At 51.6% G+C, this 18,742-nt stretch overlaps 5 protein-coding genes across 5 annotated transcripts; 2 read left to right on the top strand and 3 right to left on the bottom strand.

Moving 5' to 3' along the window:
• Positions 1 to 39: 39 nt before the first annotated feature.
• On the top strand, positions 40 to 357 carry COCSADRAFT_51392 (uncharacterized protein; the record flags this gene model as incomplete). The annotated part of the gene is made up of 1 exon (XM_007706724.1): positions 40 to 357. A coding segment is annotated over one exon (318 nt), but the record flags the coding sequence as incomplete, so codon positions are not given.
• A 1,854-nt stretch (positions 358 to 2,211) lies between these two features.
• COCSADRAFT_185254 (uncharacterized protein) lies at positions 2,212 to 9,512 on the bottom strand. The gene is made up of 3 exons (XM_007706925.1): positions 9,062 to 9,512; positions 8,960 to 9,000; positions 2,212 to 8,902 (listed from the first exon to the last, which is right to left on the bottom strand). Exons 1-3 carry the CDS (start codon positions 9,247 to 9,249, stop codon positions 2,700 to 2,702), a joined length of 6,432 nt encoding a protein of 2,143 aa, XP_007705115.1. The 5' UTR covers positions 9,250 to 9,512; the 3' UTR covers positions 2,212 to 2,699.
• A 3,341-nt stretch (positions 9,513 to 12,853) lies between these two features.
• COCSADRAFT_41243 (uncharacterized protein) lies at positions 12,854 to 13,807 on the bottom strand. The gene is made up of 4 exons (XM_007706697.1): positions 13,551 to 13,807; positions 13,478 to 13,487; positions 13,211 to 13,420; positions 12,854 to 13,137 (listed from the first exon to the last, which is right to left on the bottom strand). The coding sequence occupies exons 1-3, from the start codon at positions 13,695 to 13,697 to the stop codon at positions 13,248 to 13,250; spliced, it is 330 nt and encodes a 109-aa protein (XP_007704887.1). The 5' UTR covers positions 13,698 to 13,807; the 3' UTR covers positions 12,854 to 13,137; positions 13,211 to 13,247.
• Positions 13,808 to 14,039: 232 nt separating this feature from the next.
• Positions 14,040 to 16,290, bottom strand: COCSADRAFT_153097 (uncharacterized protein). Its single transcript, XM_007706924.1, has 4 exons — positions 16,180 to 16,290; positions 15,164 to 16,122; positions 14,735 to 15,113; positions 14,040 to 14,685 (listed from the first exon to the last, which is right to left on the bottom strand). The coding sequence occupies exons 1-4, from the start codon at positions 16,196 to 16,198 to the stop codon at positions 14,246 to 14,248; spliced, it is 1,797 nt and encodes a 598-aa protein (XP_007705114.1). The 5' UTR covers positions 16,199 to 16,290; the 3' UTR covers positions 14,040 to 14,245.
• Positions 16,291 to 16,438: 148 nt separating this feature from the next.
• On the top strand, positions 16,439 to 18,349 carry COCSADRAFT_153094 (uncharacterized protein). Its single transcript, XM_007706923.1, has 2 exons — positions 16,439 to 17,317; positions 17,414 to 18,349. The coding sequence occupies exons 1-2, from the start codon at positions 16,806 to 16,808 to the stop codon at positions 18,303 to 18,305; spliced, it is 1,404 nt and encodes a 467-aa protein (XP_007705113.1). The 5' UTR covers positions 16,439 to 16,805; the 3' UTR covers positions 18,306 to 18,349.
• The last annotated feature ends 393 nt before the right edge of the window (positions 18,350 to 18,742 follow it).

Below are 18,742 nucleotides of genomic sequence, written 5' to 3'. Positions count from 1 at the left end.
CAGGCAGCTTCATATGGAGGCCACGAGGCGGTGGTGAGGCTGCTGCTAGACAAGGGCGCCGAAATCAACGCCCAGGGTAGACGTTATGACAACGCACTCCAGACAGCTTCATATAGAGGCCACGAGGCGGTAGTGAGGCTACTGCTAGACAAGGGCGCCGAGGTCAACGCCCAGGGTGGAGACTACGGCAACGCACTCCAGGCGGCTTCATATAGAGGCTACGAGGCGGTGGTGAGGCTACTACTAGACAAGGGCGCCGAAATCAACGCCCAGGGTGGATACTTTGGCAACGCACTCCAGGCGGCTTCATATAGAGGCCACGAGGCGGTGGTGAGGCTGCTGCTAGACAAGGGCGCCGAGGTCAACGCCCAGGGCGGATACTTCGGCAACGCACTTCATGCCGCTGCATATGCGGGCAAAAATGAAGTGCTTGAGCTTCTAATCAGGAACTATAGCATCATGCAGCTTCAAGATCCATATGACCGGACGCTTCTCTGGTGGGCTGCGGCTGGCGGCCAGACAACTACCGTTCAAGTACTTATCAGCCGGTACAACTACGACTCCCGAACTGCCGACAAATTTGGGCGGACGCCTCTTTGGATAGCCACGAAGAAGGGGCATCATGCGGTATCAGAACTCCTGTCTGAAGAGTGTGGACCGACTGATCCTGGACAAACTGCGTCACCGGATCATAGGGATGATTCAGGGTCTATGCAATGCGACGTCTGTACTTCGAGTATCAGGGCAACTGATTTTCACTACCACTGCCAAGATTGCTCTAATGGAGATTGGGATGTGTGCGAAGACTGTAGGGTGAGAGGTGCCTTTTGTGCGGAAGAGACGCATATTTTGGTCAAGCGTACAAGAAAAGACCGAAATTGTGTTGAGATGACGTGCTGATAACGTCCAAACTAAGATCACTCTTTAGAGCTGCACTGAGCGCTGCTATAGCCGCTATAAGGATAGCCCAGCGTAGACAGCGATTTGGGTGGTCTATTTGTTTCGTGTCGAGGGCAGATGACGCAGAAAGCTCATGAAAGAAGGAATTTTGAATAGGAGAACAAAAGCTACAGAATCAATGTGCATTGAGCTTGTCTATGTACAGGCGCAATGTGAGGAGTCCGGAGGTCCAGATGAAGAAGTATCTTGCCACGCAGTGACTGGTCTTACGTGACCTGAGTTTTGGCTGGCTGTAGCCACAGTCCGTTTGAGCCACAGGCTTAGCATACTTGATGACGCCCTGAAAATTACGTCGCCGCAGACTGTATTGAGCTAGCCATATACGGAAGGCGTTCCCGGAAAAGTACCGAGCGGGGTAGCGATCACGCATAGATCTGAACACCGCATCAGTCTTAGAGCTAGCATCAACTTTTCAACCTTGCCAAAGGCTTGCTAGGCTTATATAAGGCTACCTATGAGTGTAGGAAGTGACGGGGCTCTAGCTTAGATGATCTAATAGCGATAACTAGCATAATTTGCGCTTTGATAAAGACCCTTCCCGGGTAAGCGCGTATAGGATAACGACTACGTAATTTTTGTATAGAGAAGGCGCTATATCTATAGAAAAGGTTATAAAGCACAACTCTTATACAAATCAGCACAATAACAAAGGGTGTGTGTGTGTGTGTGGAAGTACAGATCATTAAAGTCGAAGTACCTCTTAAAATTTACGGCACGGGGGTGTTTGCGTGACCCATGGATGCACGTTACGCAACGTCTGAATCTTGCCATTGCATACGCTGGCCTGTGCCCAAGTAAACAAACACCACCCCAAATAAACATTTTATATAGGGTATGATATCAGCAAGCATGGTTATGCACTCTACTTTCTTCATAGTCACGCTGTCGCCAGAACTGTGGATTTCTCCTTTAGCATCTTGTTGTTGTTGTTGTCGCCACCAAGCTTTACCAATTGGGAGCTCTCTGCGCTACATTGTGAGGCACCACCAATACAACGTCGTAGCTGGAATCACTACAACGGCAGTATACATTCTGTGAATGATGGAGGATGCTTGACAAGTTGGGGCATTTTCACCACTCACTTTTAACGGTGGAGAAGTACATAGTGCGAGGTTGTGATGAAGCAAGTTATACGGTTGTACTAACTCTTGAGAACCAGAAAGAAATAGAGAAAAGAAAAAAAAAGAAACACGCGATTATTTTGACCAAATCTAGTCACAACATTCCGATCATTTCCATATTCTACTCTTTCGCCGTCAAACAGGGTTTGAGTTTTATTTGTTGAAGAAGCTTCCTCGAGAAACCTCTCTGTACAAAAGAAGATCCATTGCCAAATTCTGATAGAGGTTGTGGTTTTCAACAAGAGCCAACTTTTATCCGCCCAATTCAGTTCACGAAGAGATACAAACACGCATCACCAAGTAGTGGTACGTACTTCCAATCAAATAATTGTAGCTAGAATGATTTGATTTCGCCTATTTACACAAATTTTGATGAAGAAGAATGTACAATTTAGGAAAAAAGAAACAATCATACACTGCAAGTTCCGGCCCAGCTGACGCCTCATACTGAAAAGGTATCGTGCAGGTAACAAAAAGAAACAACACTCAAACACATGATGAAAGACGCAAAAAAAAAAGTATCCGCAAAACCTTTAAAAACACTCTTTCTCTCTTATCGTAACCATTTTTATCGTAAACCTTATCATCGTACAAAGGTTATTACAATTGTGTCACCGTCTAAGCGGCGACAGTAGTCAGCTTCTCCTTAAGGCCGTGGTCAGCTTTCAGCATAGCCTCGTAGGGTGGACGCTGAACGATGCCACCAGTGACGGGCAGCGAAGAGCCATATCCGTTGAGGAAAGAATCAACATCGCGAGCGCATTGGCGGCCCTCGTTGATACCCCAAACGATGAGTGACTGGCCGCGACGGCAGTCACCAGCAGCAAAGACGCCAGGAAGGTTGGTGTTGTAGTGGCCCGGGGGTGTCTTGATGTTCTTGCGGCCATCAAGCTCGACAATGTCGCTCATGACGCGTTGCTCAGGGCCGAGGAAACCCATAGAGAGCAAAACGAGGTCTGCAGGGAAGAACTGCTCACTGCCATCAACTTGCTTCATGTCCCAACCACCGGAAGAGGACTTGGTCCACGCAACGCGGATAGTGTTGATACCCTTGACCTTGCCATTGCCGTCGTCAACGAATTCCTTGGACATGACACAGTATTCACGAGGATCCTTGCCCATGTGAGTCTTGACTTCATTGTGGCCATAATCAGTACGGAAGATACGGGGCCACTGAGGCCATGGGTTGTCGCGGGCACGCTCTGGTGGGGGCTGAGGCAGCAGCTCGAAGTTTACGACGGACTTGGCGCCATGACGAACAGAAGTACCAATGCAGTCGTTACCGGTATCACCACCACCAATGACAACAACATGCTTGTCCTTGGCCGAGATGTAGGCGTTATCAGCCAGCTCAGAGTCGAGGAGAGACTTGGTGTTCTTGTGCAAGAACTGCATAGCGTAGTGAATGCCTTCCAAATTGCGGTTGGGGATAGGCAGGTCGCGAGCTACAGTGGCACCTGTGGCAAATACGACTGCGTCAAAGTCTTTGCGGAGGCTCTCAAGGTTGGGATGGCCTTCCTCTCCAATGGTAACACCGGTCTTGAAATTGACACCCTCAGCAGCCATGAAGTCAACACGGCGCTGCACGACCTTCTTATCGAGCTTCATGTTGGGAATACCGTACATGAGGAGACCGCCAACACGGTCAGCACGCTCAAAGACTGTGACAGTGTGGCCAGCCTTGTTGAGCTGGTCGGCACAAGCAAGACCAGCAGGTCCGGAACCGATGATAGCAACAGTCTTGCCGGAGCGGACCTGAGGTGGTGTAGGAACCATCCAGCCCTTCTCGAAGCCACGATCAATGATAGCGCACTCGATCGACTTGATGCCTACAGGGTCTTCATTTATGCCAAGAACACACGCTCCCTCGCAGGGTGCGGGACAAACACGACCAGTGAACTCGGGGAAGTTGTTGGTCATGAGTAGACGGTTGAGAGCGTCACGCCATTGAGATCTAAAGACCAATTCGTTCCATTTAGGAATGATATTAGAGATCGGACAGCCGGTATCAGACTGGCAGAAAGGAACACCACAATCCATGCAGCGGGCAGTCTGGTACTTGAGTTCGTCCTCGTTGAGACGCTGGCTCAGCTCGGCCCAATCACGAGTTCGGGTCTTGGGGTTGCGGTACTTCTCGGAGCGACGCTGGTATTTCATGAAGCCGCGTGTCTTGTCGAGGACAAGAGCCTTCTTCTTTTCGGCCTTTGCGTCAGTCACACTCTCCTCAATGTCAAGCAAACCACTGCTCTTCTTCTTCTCCTTGGCCTCAGCCTCAGCCTCCTTGGTGCGAGACTCTTCGTGAGCGTTGCGGACGGCATTGCCGGCGAGCAGAGGAAGAGGATACTTGTTCCTCTTCTCCTCAGCAAGCCTGGCCTTCTCCTCCAAGAGAACACGCTTGTAGTCAATAGGCATGACTTTGACAAAGCGTGATAGAGCGCGAGTGAAGTCGAGGAGAATACGTGCGGCAAGCTCAGATCCGGTGTAGTGGTGATGGTCCTCAATAAGGCCTCGTACAAACGCAATCTCCTCTGGCTCCTCAACTGGAGACAGCTCGACCATCTCTTGATTGACCTTCTGCTCAAAGTCCTTGTGGATATCCAGAACGTAAGCAATACCACCAGACATACCAGCAGCGAAGTTACGGCCTGTTGATCCGAGAACAAGGACACGACCACCAGTCATGTACTCGCAGCCGTGATCACCAACACCTTCAACGACGGCTGTGGCACCCGAGTTTCGAACGCAGAAGCGCTCGGCGGCGATACCACGGAAGAAGCAAGTACCTTGAGTGGCACCGTACAAGCAGACGTTACCGATCAGAACATTCTCCTCGGCACGGTAGACGGCATTGCGAGGGGGGTAGATAATCAAACGGCCTCCAGACAAACCCTTGCCGACGTAGTCATTAGCGTCACCCTCGAGTTCAAGAGTGACACCAGGTGCAAGATAAGCACCAAAAGACTGCCCAGCAGATCCACGAATATTGACGTGAATAGTATCTGAGGGCAGACCAGCCTCACCATAGCGCTTGCTGATATGGTAGGAGAGGGTAGCACCAAGAGCACGGTCAGTGTTGACGACATCGCACTCAATACGGGCTGGGAGACCCTTCTCCAGAGCAAGTTCGGACTCAGCAATGAGCTTGTTGTCTAGGCGAACGTGTAGTCGGTGGTCCTGTTTGCGGACGTTGAATGTAGCAACACCAGGGCGGAGTGTGTGTGCAGGAGTTAGGATGAGCGAAAGATCAATGTTCTCAGTCTTAGCAGTGCGGAGATCGTCGCGGATACGGAGAAACTCGCAGCGACCAACCATGTCATTGATAGTGCGGAAGCCGAGCTTAGCCATAATTGCACGGAGCTCATTGGCAACGTAGTAGAAGAAGTTGATGACGTGCTCGGGTGTACCAGCGAACTTCTTCCTGAGCTCAGGATCCTGAGTAGCAATACCTACAGGGCAGGTGTTCAAATGGCATTTTCGCATGAAAATGCAGCCCATGGCGATCAGGGGAGTTGTAGCAAAGCCCCATTCTTCGGCTCCAAGCAAACATGCGATAGCGACATCGCGCCCAGTCTTGATTTGACCGTCAGTCTGAACAATGACACGACCACGGAGATCGTTGAGAACAAGTGTCTGATGAGTCTCTGCAAGACCCAACTCCCATGGAAGACCAGCGTACTTGATACCAGTCCATCGAGAGGCACCGGTACCACCATCGTGACCGGAGATGAGGATGTGGTCAGCCTTGGCCTTGGCGACACCGGAAGCGACGATACCAACACCAGTCTCGGAGACAAGCTTGACTGAGACACGAGCGCGGGGGTTGGAACACTTAAGGTCGTAAATCAGTTGCTTAAGATCCTCGATGGAGTAAATGTCGTGGTGGGGAGGAGGACTAATAAGACCAACGCCAGGGGTAGAGTGACGAGTCTTAGCGATAGAGCCAGAGACCTTGTGGCCAGGAAGTTCACCACCTTCACCAGGCTTAGCACCTTGTGCCATCTTGATTTGGAGTTCATCAGCATCTGCGAGGTAATTAGAGGTGACACCAAAACGTCCGGAAGCAATCTGCTTGATGGCGGAGCGCATAGTATCGCCATTCTCCATGCGCAAGCTGCGCTCAGGGTCTTCACCACCCTCTCCAGTGTTCGACTTTCCGCCAAGACGGTTCATGGCGACAGCGAGAGTGGAATGTGACTCCATAGAGATGGATCCGTAGGACATGGCACCAGTGACGAAGCGGCGCACAATGTCAGTCCATGGCTCGACTTGATCGATGGGGATGGGGGCGCGGTCATCGAAGTTGAAATCGAGAAGACCACGAAGGGTACAATCCTTGATACGCTCATACTCAGCGATAGAGTAAGCCTCATACGACTTGTCATTCTTGGTGCGAACAGCGTCTTGGAGGTTGGCCATGGCAGTAGGGTCGTTGACGTGAGGCTCGCCTCCATCACGCCAGTGGTATTCACCCGTCTCAGAAAGACCAGGTACCTCTACAATAGGGCGTGATGGGTAGCCCTTCTCGTGGAGAGCAAATGCATCGGCAGCAATAAGCTCAAAGGTCATACCCTTGATACGCGACGCAGTGCCGGTGAAGCAGCGGTCGACAACAGAGTCATCAAGACCGAGAGCCTCGAAAATCTGGGCGCCCTTGTAAGATTGGAGCGTCGAGATACCCATCTTACTCATGACCTTCAAGATACCACCATCGCAGGAGTGCTTGTAGTTTTGAATGAGCTGTTCAGGTGTCAAGTTCTTGCGAATGATGCCCTCGCGGTGCATCTTTAGGATACACTCGATGGCAAGGTAGGGGCAGACAGCATCAGCACCATATCCGACAAGGACACACATGTGGTGAACCTCACGTGCCTCGCCAGTCTCAACAACAAGAGCTGCGCTGGATCGCCACTTGTTGCGGACAAGGTGGTGATGGACCATACCAGTAGCCAAGCAAGCAGACACAGCAACGCGGTCCGTGGATGTTGCACGATCGGTCAAGACGAGGATGTTGTCGCCGGCTTGGATGCCCTCTGTGGCCGCTTCACAGATGCGGTCGAGAGCATTCATGTATCCTTCGATACCCTCGCTCTTAGGGAAGGTGATGTCGATGCTCTTGACAGTCCACTCGCGGTGGAGGGTGTGGGCATTGGTCATTGCCTTGAACTCCTCGAGAGTAAGAACTGGGGATGGCAGAAGTAGACGACCACACTGCGACTCATCCATCTCTAGCAGATTACCCTGAGGACCAACGTAGGCCTCGAGAGACATGACAATGGCCTCACGGATGGGGTCAATGGGAGGGTTGGTGACCTGAGCGAAAAGTTGACGGAAGTACTCGTACAACAGGCGAGGCTGTGTTGCCAAGCAAGCGAGGGGAGCATCATTGCCCATGGATCCAAGAGCCTCCTTGGAGTCGGCAGCCATGGGTCCGAGTAGCAAGCTGACTTGCTCGAGAGAATAGCCGAATGCTCGCAGACGAGGGTCTTCGTGAAGTTTGGTCTCAGTGAGCGAATGAGAAAGATCAATACCCTTTTCGCTAACAGACTGAACAATCTTGGGAAGAGTCAAAAGGTTCTTTTCGATCCATCTGCGGAAATCGTTACGCTCGGCAACGGACTTCTTCAGCTCAGCGTCGTCGACGATTCGACCAGCGACAGTATCGACAAGCAACATCCTACCAGGCTGCAGACGGCCCTTTTGAACAACTCGCTCAGGCTCAATGGAAATGGTGCCAACTTCGGATGCGCAGACAATGCGGTCGTCATCGGTAATGTAGTAACGGCAAGGCCGCAGACCATTTCGGTCGAGGTTAGCACCACAGTACCGTCCGTCAGAGAAAGTGAAGAGTGCAGGACCATCCCAAGGCTCCATCATACAAGCAGCCCACTCGTAAAAGGCCGCCTTGGCGGGATCCATGGTGCTGTTGCCCTGCCATGCTTCTGGTACCATGAGCATGACTGCTTCTGGGAGGGAGAGAACGCCGTTGATGGTCAACAGCTCAAGGACGTTATCAAAAGCCGCAGAATCGGAGCCACCATCCTCAACAATTGGATAAAGAAGATCGAGTTCCTCACCGAAGAGGCTAGACTTCATAACACCCTCGCGTGCTCGCATCCAGTTCTTGTTTCCTCGTAGCGTGTTGATTTCACCGTTGTGAGCCGCCCATCGCAGAGGCTGCGCACGGTCCCAACTGGGGAATGTGTTGGTCGAGAAACGCGAGTGCACCAAGGCAAAATGACCCTCGTAATCGACATTGAGCAGATCATGGTAGTATTCATAGACCTGAACTGGAGAAAGCTGTCCCTTGTAGACAATGTTCTTGTTGCTCAGTGAGCAGATGTAGAACCAGTTGTGTAGGCCAATGACGTGTGTAGCCCGCTTTCGCATGACATAGAGCTGTCGCTCAAAGTATACGTTGTCGTACTTTTGCTGGAAATCGGCCTTTGGCTCCCGGCCATCACCGTAGGCACTTTTCAGAACAACGAATGGCTGGAGGATAATGGGCTCTCGTGACAAGGCCGCGGGTCCAAGAAGTGTTGAATCGCGCGGCACAGTTCGCCATCCAAGCACTCTCAGATTGAGCTGGTCTGCAACATCCTCAAACATGGTCTTGGTCTCATCCAAGATAGTAGGGTCCGGCTTGAAGAACAGGTTACCAGTGGCGTACTGGCCAAGCTTGGGCAGCTTGTAGCCCTGTTCACGCTCGAACTCTTTGAGGAAGAATCGGTGGGGGATGGAGGTCATTACACCTGCACCGTCACCGTCTCGTGCGTCGGAGCCAACGGCTCCTCGATGGGTCATGTTGCATAGCAATGACCGTGCTGTTCATTTGTCAGTATCTATGTTTGTTCAATTTTGGGTGTATATAGATTTCTTACCGTCAGAGACGATCTTGTGGCTAGCTTTGCCCTTGATGTGGCTGTACAATTGTCAGTTCATCCTCACGCACTCTGAGCAAACTGATTGTGATTGTTACTTACGCAGCAAAACCGACACCACAAGCATCCTTCTCTAGCTCTGGGTCATAGAGACCTTGCTTCAAGGGCAGCGCACCCGCCCAAGACTTGTTCTCCGGGCCATCCTGATAAGCAAACACCGAAGTCTGCTCTTCTTCGATCTGGGTATCCTGGGGCAACTTTGTATCTTCGGCGAACGAGACCCGACCCATTATATCGGCAAAAGGCCGAATTCGTGGGTTTCGTTGGTGTTGGTAGTGGGAAGGGTGCGAGATCGTTATCGGCGTGTGGCGGGGTCGCTCGATGCGTCGATCTGAAGGTGGTGGTCTAGTCTAGGGAGTAATTCTGGGGGAGGAGTTAATTTTTGGTTCATAAGAAGAAAAAGAAGGAGCAAGCTGTGGGCGCGAGCAAGATGGCTGAAAGTCAAAGGTAGCTTGGTCCAACGGGGCGTATATGCCTAGTTTCAAAAGCGACAAATGCGAGTGGGGGTAACGAGTGTTGCTAGAGGGGATTGCAACCATAAAACACTCTGGGAGCTAGCCAAACAATGGGACTGGGTCGCTGAGCAGGCGGATTTGGGCGGAGGTAAGCAATTGATAGCTATGACGCTCACGCAAATCCCCGCGGCGAATAATGGGGTGTCCAGGCAGAGGATGCGCTGATAAGAGAGGCAGCGAATGGGCTCACGCGGGGTAGCAGCCCAAAGTGCAGTAGGAGGGTAGCTAATACAGACCAGGCCGGAGTGGCGGTGGAAAAGCACAATGTATGGTCGCGGATGGGTGGGTGGGTGCAGCAGGCGTAGACATGGGAGGCAGAGCACTCACTTACTCGATGTGGGGACTAATGGAACTGGCCGTGTAGTCGGCTCGCGGTGTTCCTGCAAGTAGATTGTAGCGATTGTGCTGGAGAGAGTACAAGACAAGAAGAGAGAGGGGGGGCAAAGGGCGCGGCTAGTTGGGAGGGAGTGCTTATGAATAAGAGGGTGGAGGGCTGGTGGTGGGGTGGATATTTTCCCAATGCGCTAGCAATCGACTTGACAGTGTCCAATGACGGGGCCAGAAGCGCGTCGAGGGAGGCGTTTCTGCTGTCACTTGTAGGCCTTGTTGGTCGGTCGGGTCGGTCTCTTTGCCGCTGCAGACTGGGGACTGCCTGGTGCTGGGGGTGGATTGATGCCTTGGGGCTTTGTTTGCATGTGGTTGTGGGATGACGCCCCCCCTCTTTCACTACGGCACATGAAATTGAAATTCTCAGGGTCTACTTATTTTTTTTCTTTGATAGAAACCCACGAGTATCGGTAGCTCGCCACCGCCAGTTTGAACTCAGACTGCGAGCCATTGTTTCTCACTGCGTCTGCCGCGGCGTGGCGGATGGTTGGCATTGGTGGTCGTGTGTGGATACTGTATAGCAACCTCTGCGGCGGGTTGCGCATGGGAAAATTGACCTACCCCACGGTTTTTCTGCCGCTCCATGACGATAACGATGGGCGTGATTGGGCAGCGGGGGTCGACCGCCCTGCAGTCGTTCGACTGTGCATTGGCAGGCTGGCCTCCGAAGGTCGGGTTGGTCGGGTTGGCTGCGGATGAGCAGACGGTTGCATGTGCCGCATCATCTGAATCTCGCCCGCGCCAATTGGGCCGCCGGCCTCGCCTCGACTATTTTGGCGTAATTCCCAAGGGTCATGTCTGGTCTTATCTGCGCCCAAGCATCTCCGGGGCGGGAGCTCGCGCTATGCCCTGCCTTCTCTCGCCCCTCGTTGGACGGGACAAGATATAACCCCGCCCGTGCGCGGCGGAGCTTCCGCCCTCATTGCTTGACTACGCAGTCGACGACATCATTGCAGCCCAGATTGCAGTGAATATCCCCCGGCTAGTCGCAGCCTTGGGCTTCTGCAAAAGAACCCTCTTGCCTGTCCTTTACTTGCATGGTCCCAGACATTGGACCGTTCTGACCGGCCCGCCACGGCTGCTGGCCGCTGGCCGCTGGCCACGAAGCAATAGTGTCCGCATCATGTTCGGAACAGATCGGAACTGACACTGCCTGCAGCCCGGCACCACGTAGCGGGAGACGGGTCACGAGAACAGGCAGGCCTTTGTTCTGCTGATCTGGCCGATGTCGCCTGTCGCTGTACCTAGCTTGCACACGTTACCCGGCGGATATGCCAGGAATTTCTTCAACGCAATCAAAACACACCACCTGTGCTCAACACCCCCGACCTAGTGCCAATCTTACCACTGCCATTCGACGGCCAGTCTCTGCAGGATTCGTATACCCAATACTATGTACCTTCGCTTCGGCCCTTTGTGCGAAAAGAGTCGAAACCGGTGGCCGTTTTCCAACTTGCCATATCTTCCAGAGGCCGAGTCCGACTTCAACATCTGATTCCCGACCCAAGGCAGTCGATCTGCCCGACAAGATCGGACTCATGTCCCGATGCCTTGGTTTTCCCCAAACACGAAAAAAGAGAGAACTCCAGATACTTGGGTCACTTCCTTCTCACACACTCACCATAACAGAACTCGACAGACATTGCCCTGGATACAATAATGTATAACTCCGTGTCCTCCCTAGCTACACTCCAAAAGTATCCCACAAATTGGACCCTTACTGGGAGCTGCAACTTTTGCCATCAAGATCGCTTGGTCCCAGAAAAAGCGGGACGCAAGGTTCGAATAACATACGCCCACAACCCGATCACGTGCACTTTGAGCAACAACCCTATTCCTCCCGACAATCACCACGAACAAAACGAGTAACTCGAACCTAATAAGCCTACCCCTATGCAAGATCACGGGATCCCGTTTTTCCTTCCTTTTTACTCGAGTTACCCAAACAAGCTAAAACCACAGATGATCCTTTTTTCTTTGTCGTTTCTTTCTCTTAGGTAGTAAGTATCCATCAAACCCCCACGCACTGCACATCAAGCCGAAATTAATTCTCACCCACATTTCCCCATGCTCCCTTCCATAAAGATCTTCCTACTTACATACCTGGCCTCACCTTTTTGCCCGTCTCCCATTGGCAAAATAGACTTTGGCAATACGGGATAACCGGCCCGTTTGGCAGTAATACTGGCCACTTTTCGGTACTGTGGCGACCTTGATGGTTGCGTACGCAGGCTGATTTACATAATGTACTACGAAATAACTTTGCCTCGACTGCTTATTTTAGTGTACCATACTCCCTCCCTCCCTCCCTCCCTCCAAGCAACTCTAGTGCTTCAGACCCTGAATCTGGCTCCCCTTCCCCCCATGTGCCCAAACCCCGTGACTTGGGGGGGAGGAGGGAAGCAGGGTGCTGTGGTGGGGCCATTATGGTCGCAGCATTTCATTTCGTGGGGTATATGAAGTGGCACAAGTTATACACAAACACAAAATAAAAAAACACTGGTAATCACAGCACGCATATAAAAAAAATTAACTGCTTATACAAATGTCTACCTTGTGTAGTGCAGTCCATGTTCTGGTGCTTGCAGACTTAGCCAGCCTTGGCATCTTGCGGCTGGGTGGTGCGGGGTTGATGCCTGTGTGTTGGCATGTCTGTATGCACCCTTGGAGAACAGACAAGCAAGGGAGGGGGGGGGGGGGCGTCCAACTAGCTGCCTGCGCGTAGAGAAAATAGAGTAGACAAGGTGCTACAGTTTGTACTACACTATCTCGCTATTAATCAAGCATGTCAAGTCCGGGGATACATGTATAGTGCTTGGGGTCCTAAAGTATTGTTCTTTGTACTCTGCACTCATGTAGGCGGAATCGACTTGTACTTATGGGCATTACCTTGTTCACACAGTATGATGATCAGTATGCATTCACTCAATCTGCGAAACGATCATATATCATTCATTTTCATTCATCATTTTACGTTGATGCTATGGCAGACGCAGAGTATCCAATACATTGTCCATGTCGCGCAGTGGTTGCGCGTCAAAACACAGGGTCTCGCGTCGCCCCACCATCCGCCTCGCAACGAAGGGTACGCGCGCCTAGACTCCAAGTGTCGACCCAGATTCCTCTCTCTGCCACCTAGCATGTTCTTTGTGTGTGTATGTCAAGATTCAACCCGAACTTCCATACCGAAATGTGTGTTGTTTGCGCAAAGGGTGACTTGAAGCGAAAAAGTCAGCATGCGTGACCAAAGGCGGTGTGAATTGGGGGCGAACAGGCGCGAAAAACTCACCAAGAGACAAAGAAGAGAGTTTTTGCACATATCCCCCTTAATCCTTCATCTGGTCATCAGGGTCGACAAAGTCCTCGTCGTCATCCTCGTCGTCGTCGCCCTCAAGCTCCTGGTTGGCCTTGCTGAAGTCGATGTTCTTACCGCGCGTGCGGCTGCTTATGATGTTGGATGTCTCAATCTCCTCCATGTTGTCCTCATCGGGCTCTTCGGCTGTTCATGTGTCAGTTGACGAATTGGCTCGAATGTATTCGCGTGTGAGTGGCTTACGTTCACCGACCTGTATGCGATTGTGTTAGCTATTGGCACTGAAAATGGGCCATCATGGGTAAATCGAACGCACCTGATCCTCGGCACCAGACTCATCGCTGGAGTCATCATCCATGGACTCTTCCATCACCTCGCCCTCCTGAGCCTTGCCCTTGCCCTTCACGTCGGTAGTGGGGTCCTGGACACCCTCCATCTGCTGGTTGTCTGGCTGAGCGGACATGTTGAAGGCTTCAAGGATTCGTGTTCAATTCCCAAGAGTCGCAATGAGTTGATTCGATACTCCCAAAAGCGATTGAGGTGTTGGCAGTGAGTTGTTCGTAGCAGCGGTGTAGAGCAACAATTCCAGGTGAAGCGCCCTCCATCTATTCCTTGCGTTGCGGTCTAGCCCAGAACTAATCCAAAACGGGCTGGTCTCCTGGACAACGCCTGCCGTTTGCAGCAAATAGCAAACATTAGCGCGTCGAACGTTGGCCATCAATATTGCCTTATTAACAACCCTTCAGCCACGCCTCACTGCACCAAACGACTCCATTCCACGAAGGCACGAGGATCAGCCCAGATAAGCTCACGATGCCAGGCATTCGTCACACACATGTATTCAATGCACTAGAATAAGTAGAAGAAAATTTTTATCGCGAGGAAATGTTGAAATAACCACTTTTCAAAGGTATCGTAACTTCATCCCACTAACGCTCAGCTGCGCTTTCGTGTCATTTTACATAAGCATCGTCACCATATGCCATTTCGGCAAACCCATCCATCATCCTCTTAGTGGTGGAACAGCCTAATGTGCTGCTCAACAAAGGTGATGCCCAGCTTCTCACTCGTCTCGAAAACGGCGCCATCATTCTGGCTACCTGTGGGTGCAGCAATGTACTTGGCTCCACTCCTGTGCGCTCTGAAGACGTTGTCGATAAAAGGGAAGAAAGCGTCGGAGCTGACTGCTACGCTCTCCATCTTTGACAACCATTCCTTACGCTCTTCAGCCGTGAAAGGTTGGGGCACATGGCCCTCCTCAAAGTGCGCCTCGAAGTCCTCGCGCTCAATGCCTGACTCTGGAACAAGACCTGAGCAGAGGAGATCAATGGCATTAGACTTGGAGGGGCGCTTAGTTCCCTTCTTGAAGTTGAGGTTGAGCGTCTTTGAGTGGAAACGCATCCACCAGTTGTCGGCTTTATCACCAGCAAGACGAGTGCAGTGGATACGTGCTGTTGTGTGTCAGCGTATGCCCCAATTTTGAATTTGAATAAGACTTACATTGCTGACCAGCTCCAAGACCAATGAGTTGGCCGTTGAGCGCATAGCACACACTGTTTGACTGAGTGTACTTGAGAGCAATAGTAGCGACGGTAAGATCGCGCTGAGCTGATTCTGGCAGAGGAGGAGAGTTCTTAGGCACAATGACGGTGTTGAATGTGTCAGAAGGAAGGATCTTGGCGTCGTTGCGGTGTTGCTTGAGCGTGATGCCGAACACGGTCCTAGATTCTTCTGGGCCTGGAACGTATTCAGGGTCCATCTGGAGAACCAGGTACTTTCCACCCTTCTTCTTCTTCAGGATCTCTAGGGCTTCGGCGGTGTAGCCAGGGGCAATAACACCGTCAGAAACTTCACGGCTGATGATCTTGGCGGTTGGGACCTGTATTCTGTCAGTCATTGAGTCAAAGCGATTATTCGACAATTACTCACATCAACCTCGGCCGACAGAGCAATCATGTCACCAAAACTTGACATCCTGTCGGCACCACGGGCTCTCGCATATGCCTGTGCCAGTCCTGAAGTCTCGATGCCCTCAATGTCATCAACCATATATACCTTGCGCTCTACCTCGCTGAGTGGGACTCCGATGGCTGCACCGGCAGGTGAGACGTGCTTGAAGCTGGCAGCAGCTGGGTAATTCAGTGCCTTGGTCAGCTCCTGCACGAGCGGCCATGCGTTGAGCGCGTCGAGCAAGTTGATGTATCCCGGAGAACCGCAGAGCACTTTGAATGGCAGCGGCTTCTCTGCCATGGAGACAGTTGCGGGTTTTTGGTGAGGGTTCGCACCATATCGGAGGGTCTGGTACTGGACACCGTCACCCGCGTACTTCTTCCTGAAGAACTCTGAAATAGCGGTATCGTATGAGGAAGTCTGCTCGAAAGCCTTCAGTGCATAACGCTGCCTGCTGGTCTCTGAGACCTCGCCGTTCTTCTTGAGCTCGGTGAGGAGGTCATGGTAGTCGTTGGGGTCGCTGATGATAGTGACGCGGGCGTGGTTCTTTGCGGCGGCCCTGAGCAGAGTCACACCTCCAATGTCGATTTCCTCAACTGCTTCTGGGATTGTGACGTTGATACGAGCGACCGTCTCAGAAAAGGGGTACAGGTTGCAAACAACAAAGTCAATCTTGTCAATGCTGTTTGCAGAGAGATCAGAATCGTCCGAGTCGAGGTCGCGTGCGAGAATGCCGCCATGAACAGCAGGGTGCAGCGTCTTGACACGCCCACCGAGCATTTCAGGCGCCTTAGTAATGGCAGAGACATCTTCTACCGGGAAGTTGGCCTGGCGGATCATCTTGGCTGTACCGCCAGACGCAAGTAGGCGGACACCGCATTCGTGCAGTCCCTTGGCCAGGTCAAGAAGACCGGTCTTGTCGTATACGGACAGAATGGCTGTCGCATCCCATTAATGATTTTGATTTTTTAGATCTGGTTATCGATCTTGCTCACCTGTCTTTTGGCCGCCCATATTGACTGATTGTATGAGAATCTACGAATCAATTGAAAAGTTACAGACTGCTCAAAGTCAGATCTGGGGTACAAAGCAGTGGCGCAAGAGACTGTGGAGATTTTTTTGGCGTCGCGGGGCTCAAGACTGACCTCATTTTGCTGCCCCTCCATAGCGCCGGTCCGATTGGCCAAAGCTCCTCCACTCTGCAAACTACTACATGCCCAACACGGCTGGGCTATCCCAGCGCGCGTCGTTTATCGCCGCTATTATGTCGTAGCCAGTGTCGCAAGAAGGAGTCAGCAATGCTACAAGAGCTTTTTCTCCGGTTTCTGGTGCTTTCACAAGGTGAAGTCAAGTAGCCAATCACCAGAATTAACAAAGGATGGCTCATGTCTCGGCTCTCCTTTCCAACTTATCGATAACGCGCATTAGATCTTATTCCATATACCTCGGATACTACATCTGATCTCTATCGTGATCTCACGTTCTTTGCTCTTCTATACAGGGATTTCTTAGATAACATCAAACGAAGTTACATCTTACAACGGGGTGCCGGCCACTCCATCGTACGGCTGACTTCACAACGCGGCTTACATAGCCAACACAGTACAACTCCGACAGCATCATGGCAGAGGCTCTGAACACCGAGGACCTCGTCAGTCACCTCCAATCTGTACTGCTTGAGCTCAACGCCAACCCCTATCCAGACGTCGCATGTCCACCAGATTTACCGAAACGCGCTTCGGTAGCTCTGATCTTACGCATACAACCCAGTTACGCACATTGGCCCAACAGCTCCGATAGTCCACTACCGAAGCGACGCAGACGCTCCTCGGCTGCAAAGCCCGCAGATGAGTTCGACTTTGAGTCCTCCTTGAGTGCCTTCTTCAATCAGGAATGGGTCAAGCACGGTGACCCGGAACTACTTTTCATAAAGCGGGCTACAAGGATTGGTGACAAATGGAATGGACATGTCGCGCTACCTGGTGGAAAACGAGATCCCGAGGATAGCGACGACCAAGTCACAGCTGCGCGCGAAGCGCTCGAGGAAGTCGGTGTTGATCTGAGCCCCGATAATGCAATCGCCGTGGGCAACCTGCCTCAGCGCATCGTTACGACGAGCTGGGGTAAAGTACCGTACGTTAAATTCTTGTAGAACCAGGCTCAGTCTCGCCTTGTGACGGCGGATGGTAAAGACATATTGTGAGTATCAAGGCTAATCCTGGTCCATAGGCTCATGGTTCTATGTCCTTACATCTACCTTCTAACCTCACCCTTCTACCCACCACAACGTCTGCAGCCCACCGAGGTAGCATCTTCCCACTGGGTCCCCATCCGCGCACTCCTTTCGCCTGCACTACGCACACACGAATACGCCGATGTCTCAGCACGTCTAGCAAAGTCGGAACTAGGTATCAAGCGTTGGTTCCTGCAGGCCATGCTAAGCAAAATGATGTTTGCAGCGATACAGCTGGTCCCCGCGAATTCGACACATTGCGCGACCATCCCGGACTTTATACCCATCGACGAAGAATCGCAGGGTATACTGAGCCATGTGAGAGATGCCCTGGCAGGACCCGCCTCGCGATCCAAAGACCGCAAACCACCGCTGTTACTCTGGGGCTTGACACTCGGCGTTGTAAGCGACTTTCTCGAGCACATACCTCCTCATAATGCGCTGGAACTATGGACGTATCCTACCTTTACCAGTTGGGACGTCAGAGCGATACTATGGGCAATGTCGTATCGCTTCCGGAAACAGAAAGCCGTGGAAATGAGCTCAGCCGTGTCCAGTGTATCAGACACGAGCGAAGGTCCTACACAAGATCTACCCGGAATAGGTAGCGAAGCTGTAGGTTCTTTGGAAGAACAAGAGAAGCCAGGGGAAGTGGGTATAGCGGGGTTGGGCGTGGGAAGGACATGGGGACAGAGCGGCAGAAGCAAGATTATGGCCAGAGGTGCTGCCGTCAATTCTATGCTAGAAGGTTACTACCCCATTATCAGGCATGCTGTAACAGCAGCGCTGGTCGTCAGGATAGGTGTTGTGGGGTTAGCGGCTTTCTTGACTTCGAAGAAACTGGGGCCTGCTCCGTTCGAGATGGTCAAGTCGCTTGTTTCTAGATAGACTCAATGTATACATTTGTTTAAGACAATGATGTTTTTACGGCGAGTCTCAAAGTTACCTTCTTTATCAAGTGTTCATCCCAGATCCCTCGTAGATTTGATACCTGGACCGTGTTTCCTTGATATGTTGAAGAACAGGGAACTCAAGATAGCGCGATGTGATTTTCTACAACTACGCATCTGCACTGCAAAATAAAGAATGCTTCAGCATTAGAAGTCAGGCCCATATATATTGATATGCGGGGTATCTTTTGTGGGTACAAAGAGATTTTGACCATTGCTTTAATGCTGCGGAAATTTTGAATGATTCTGCAGACTAGTCCATACATCCAATTCAATAAAAGATTACGGCTACACAACGTAGTTTCTAGCAGGACTAGCAGCAGTAGCTCATTTCTACCTTTGATGGTTCTCAGATAGTGTTGGCAGCTGTCTCAA

The sequence above is a fragment of the Bipolaris sorokiniana genome (genome assembly GCF_000338995.1).
Source record: "Bipolaris sorokiniana ND90Pr unplaced genomic scaffold COCSAscaffold_17, whole genome shotgun sequence".
Classification (NCBI taxonomy): Eukaryota; Fungi; Ascomycota; class Dothideomycetes; order Pleosporales; family Pleosporaceae; genus Bipolaris; species Bipolaris sorokiniana.
Note: the sequence above shows the minus strand (reverse complement) of the source record. Positions and strands in the feature narration are given on the sequence as shown.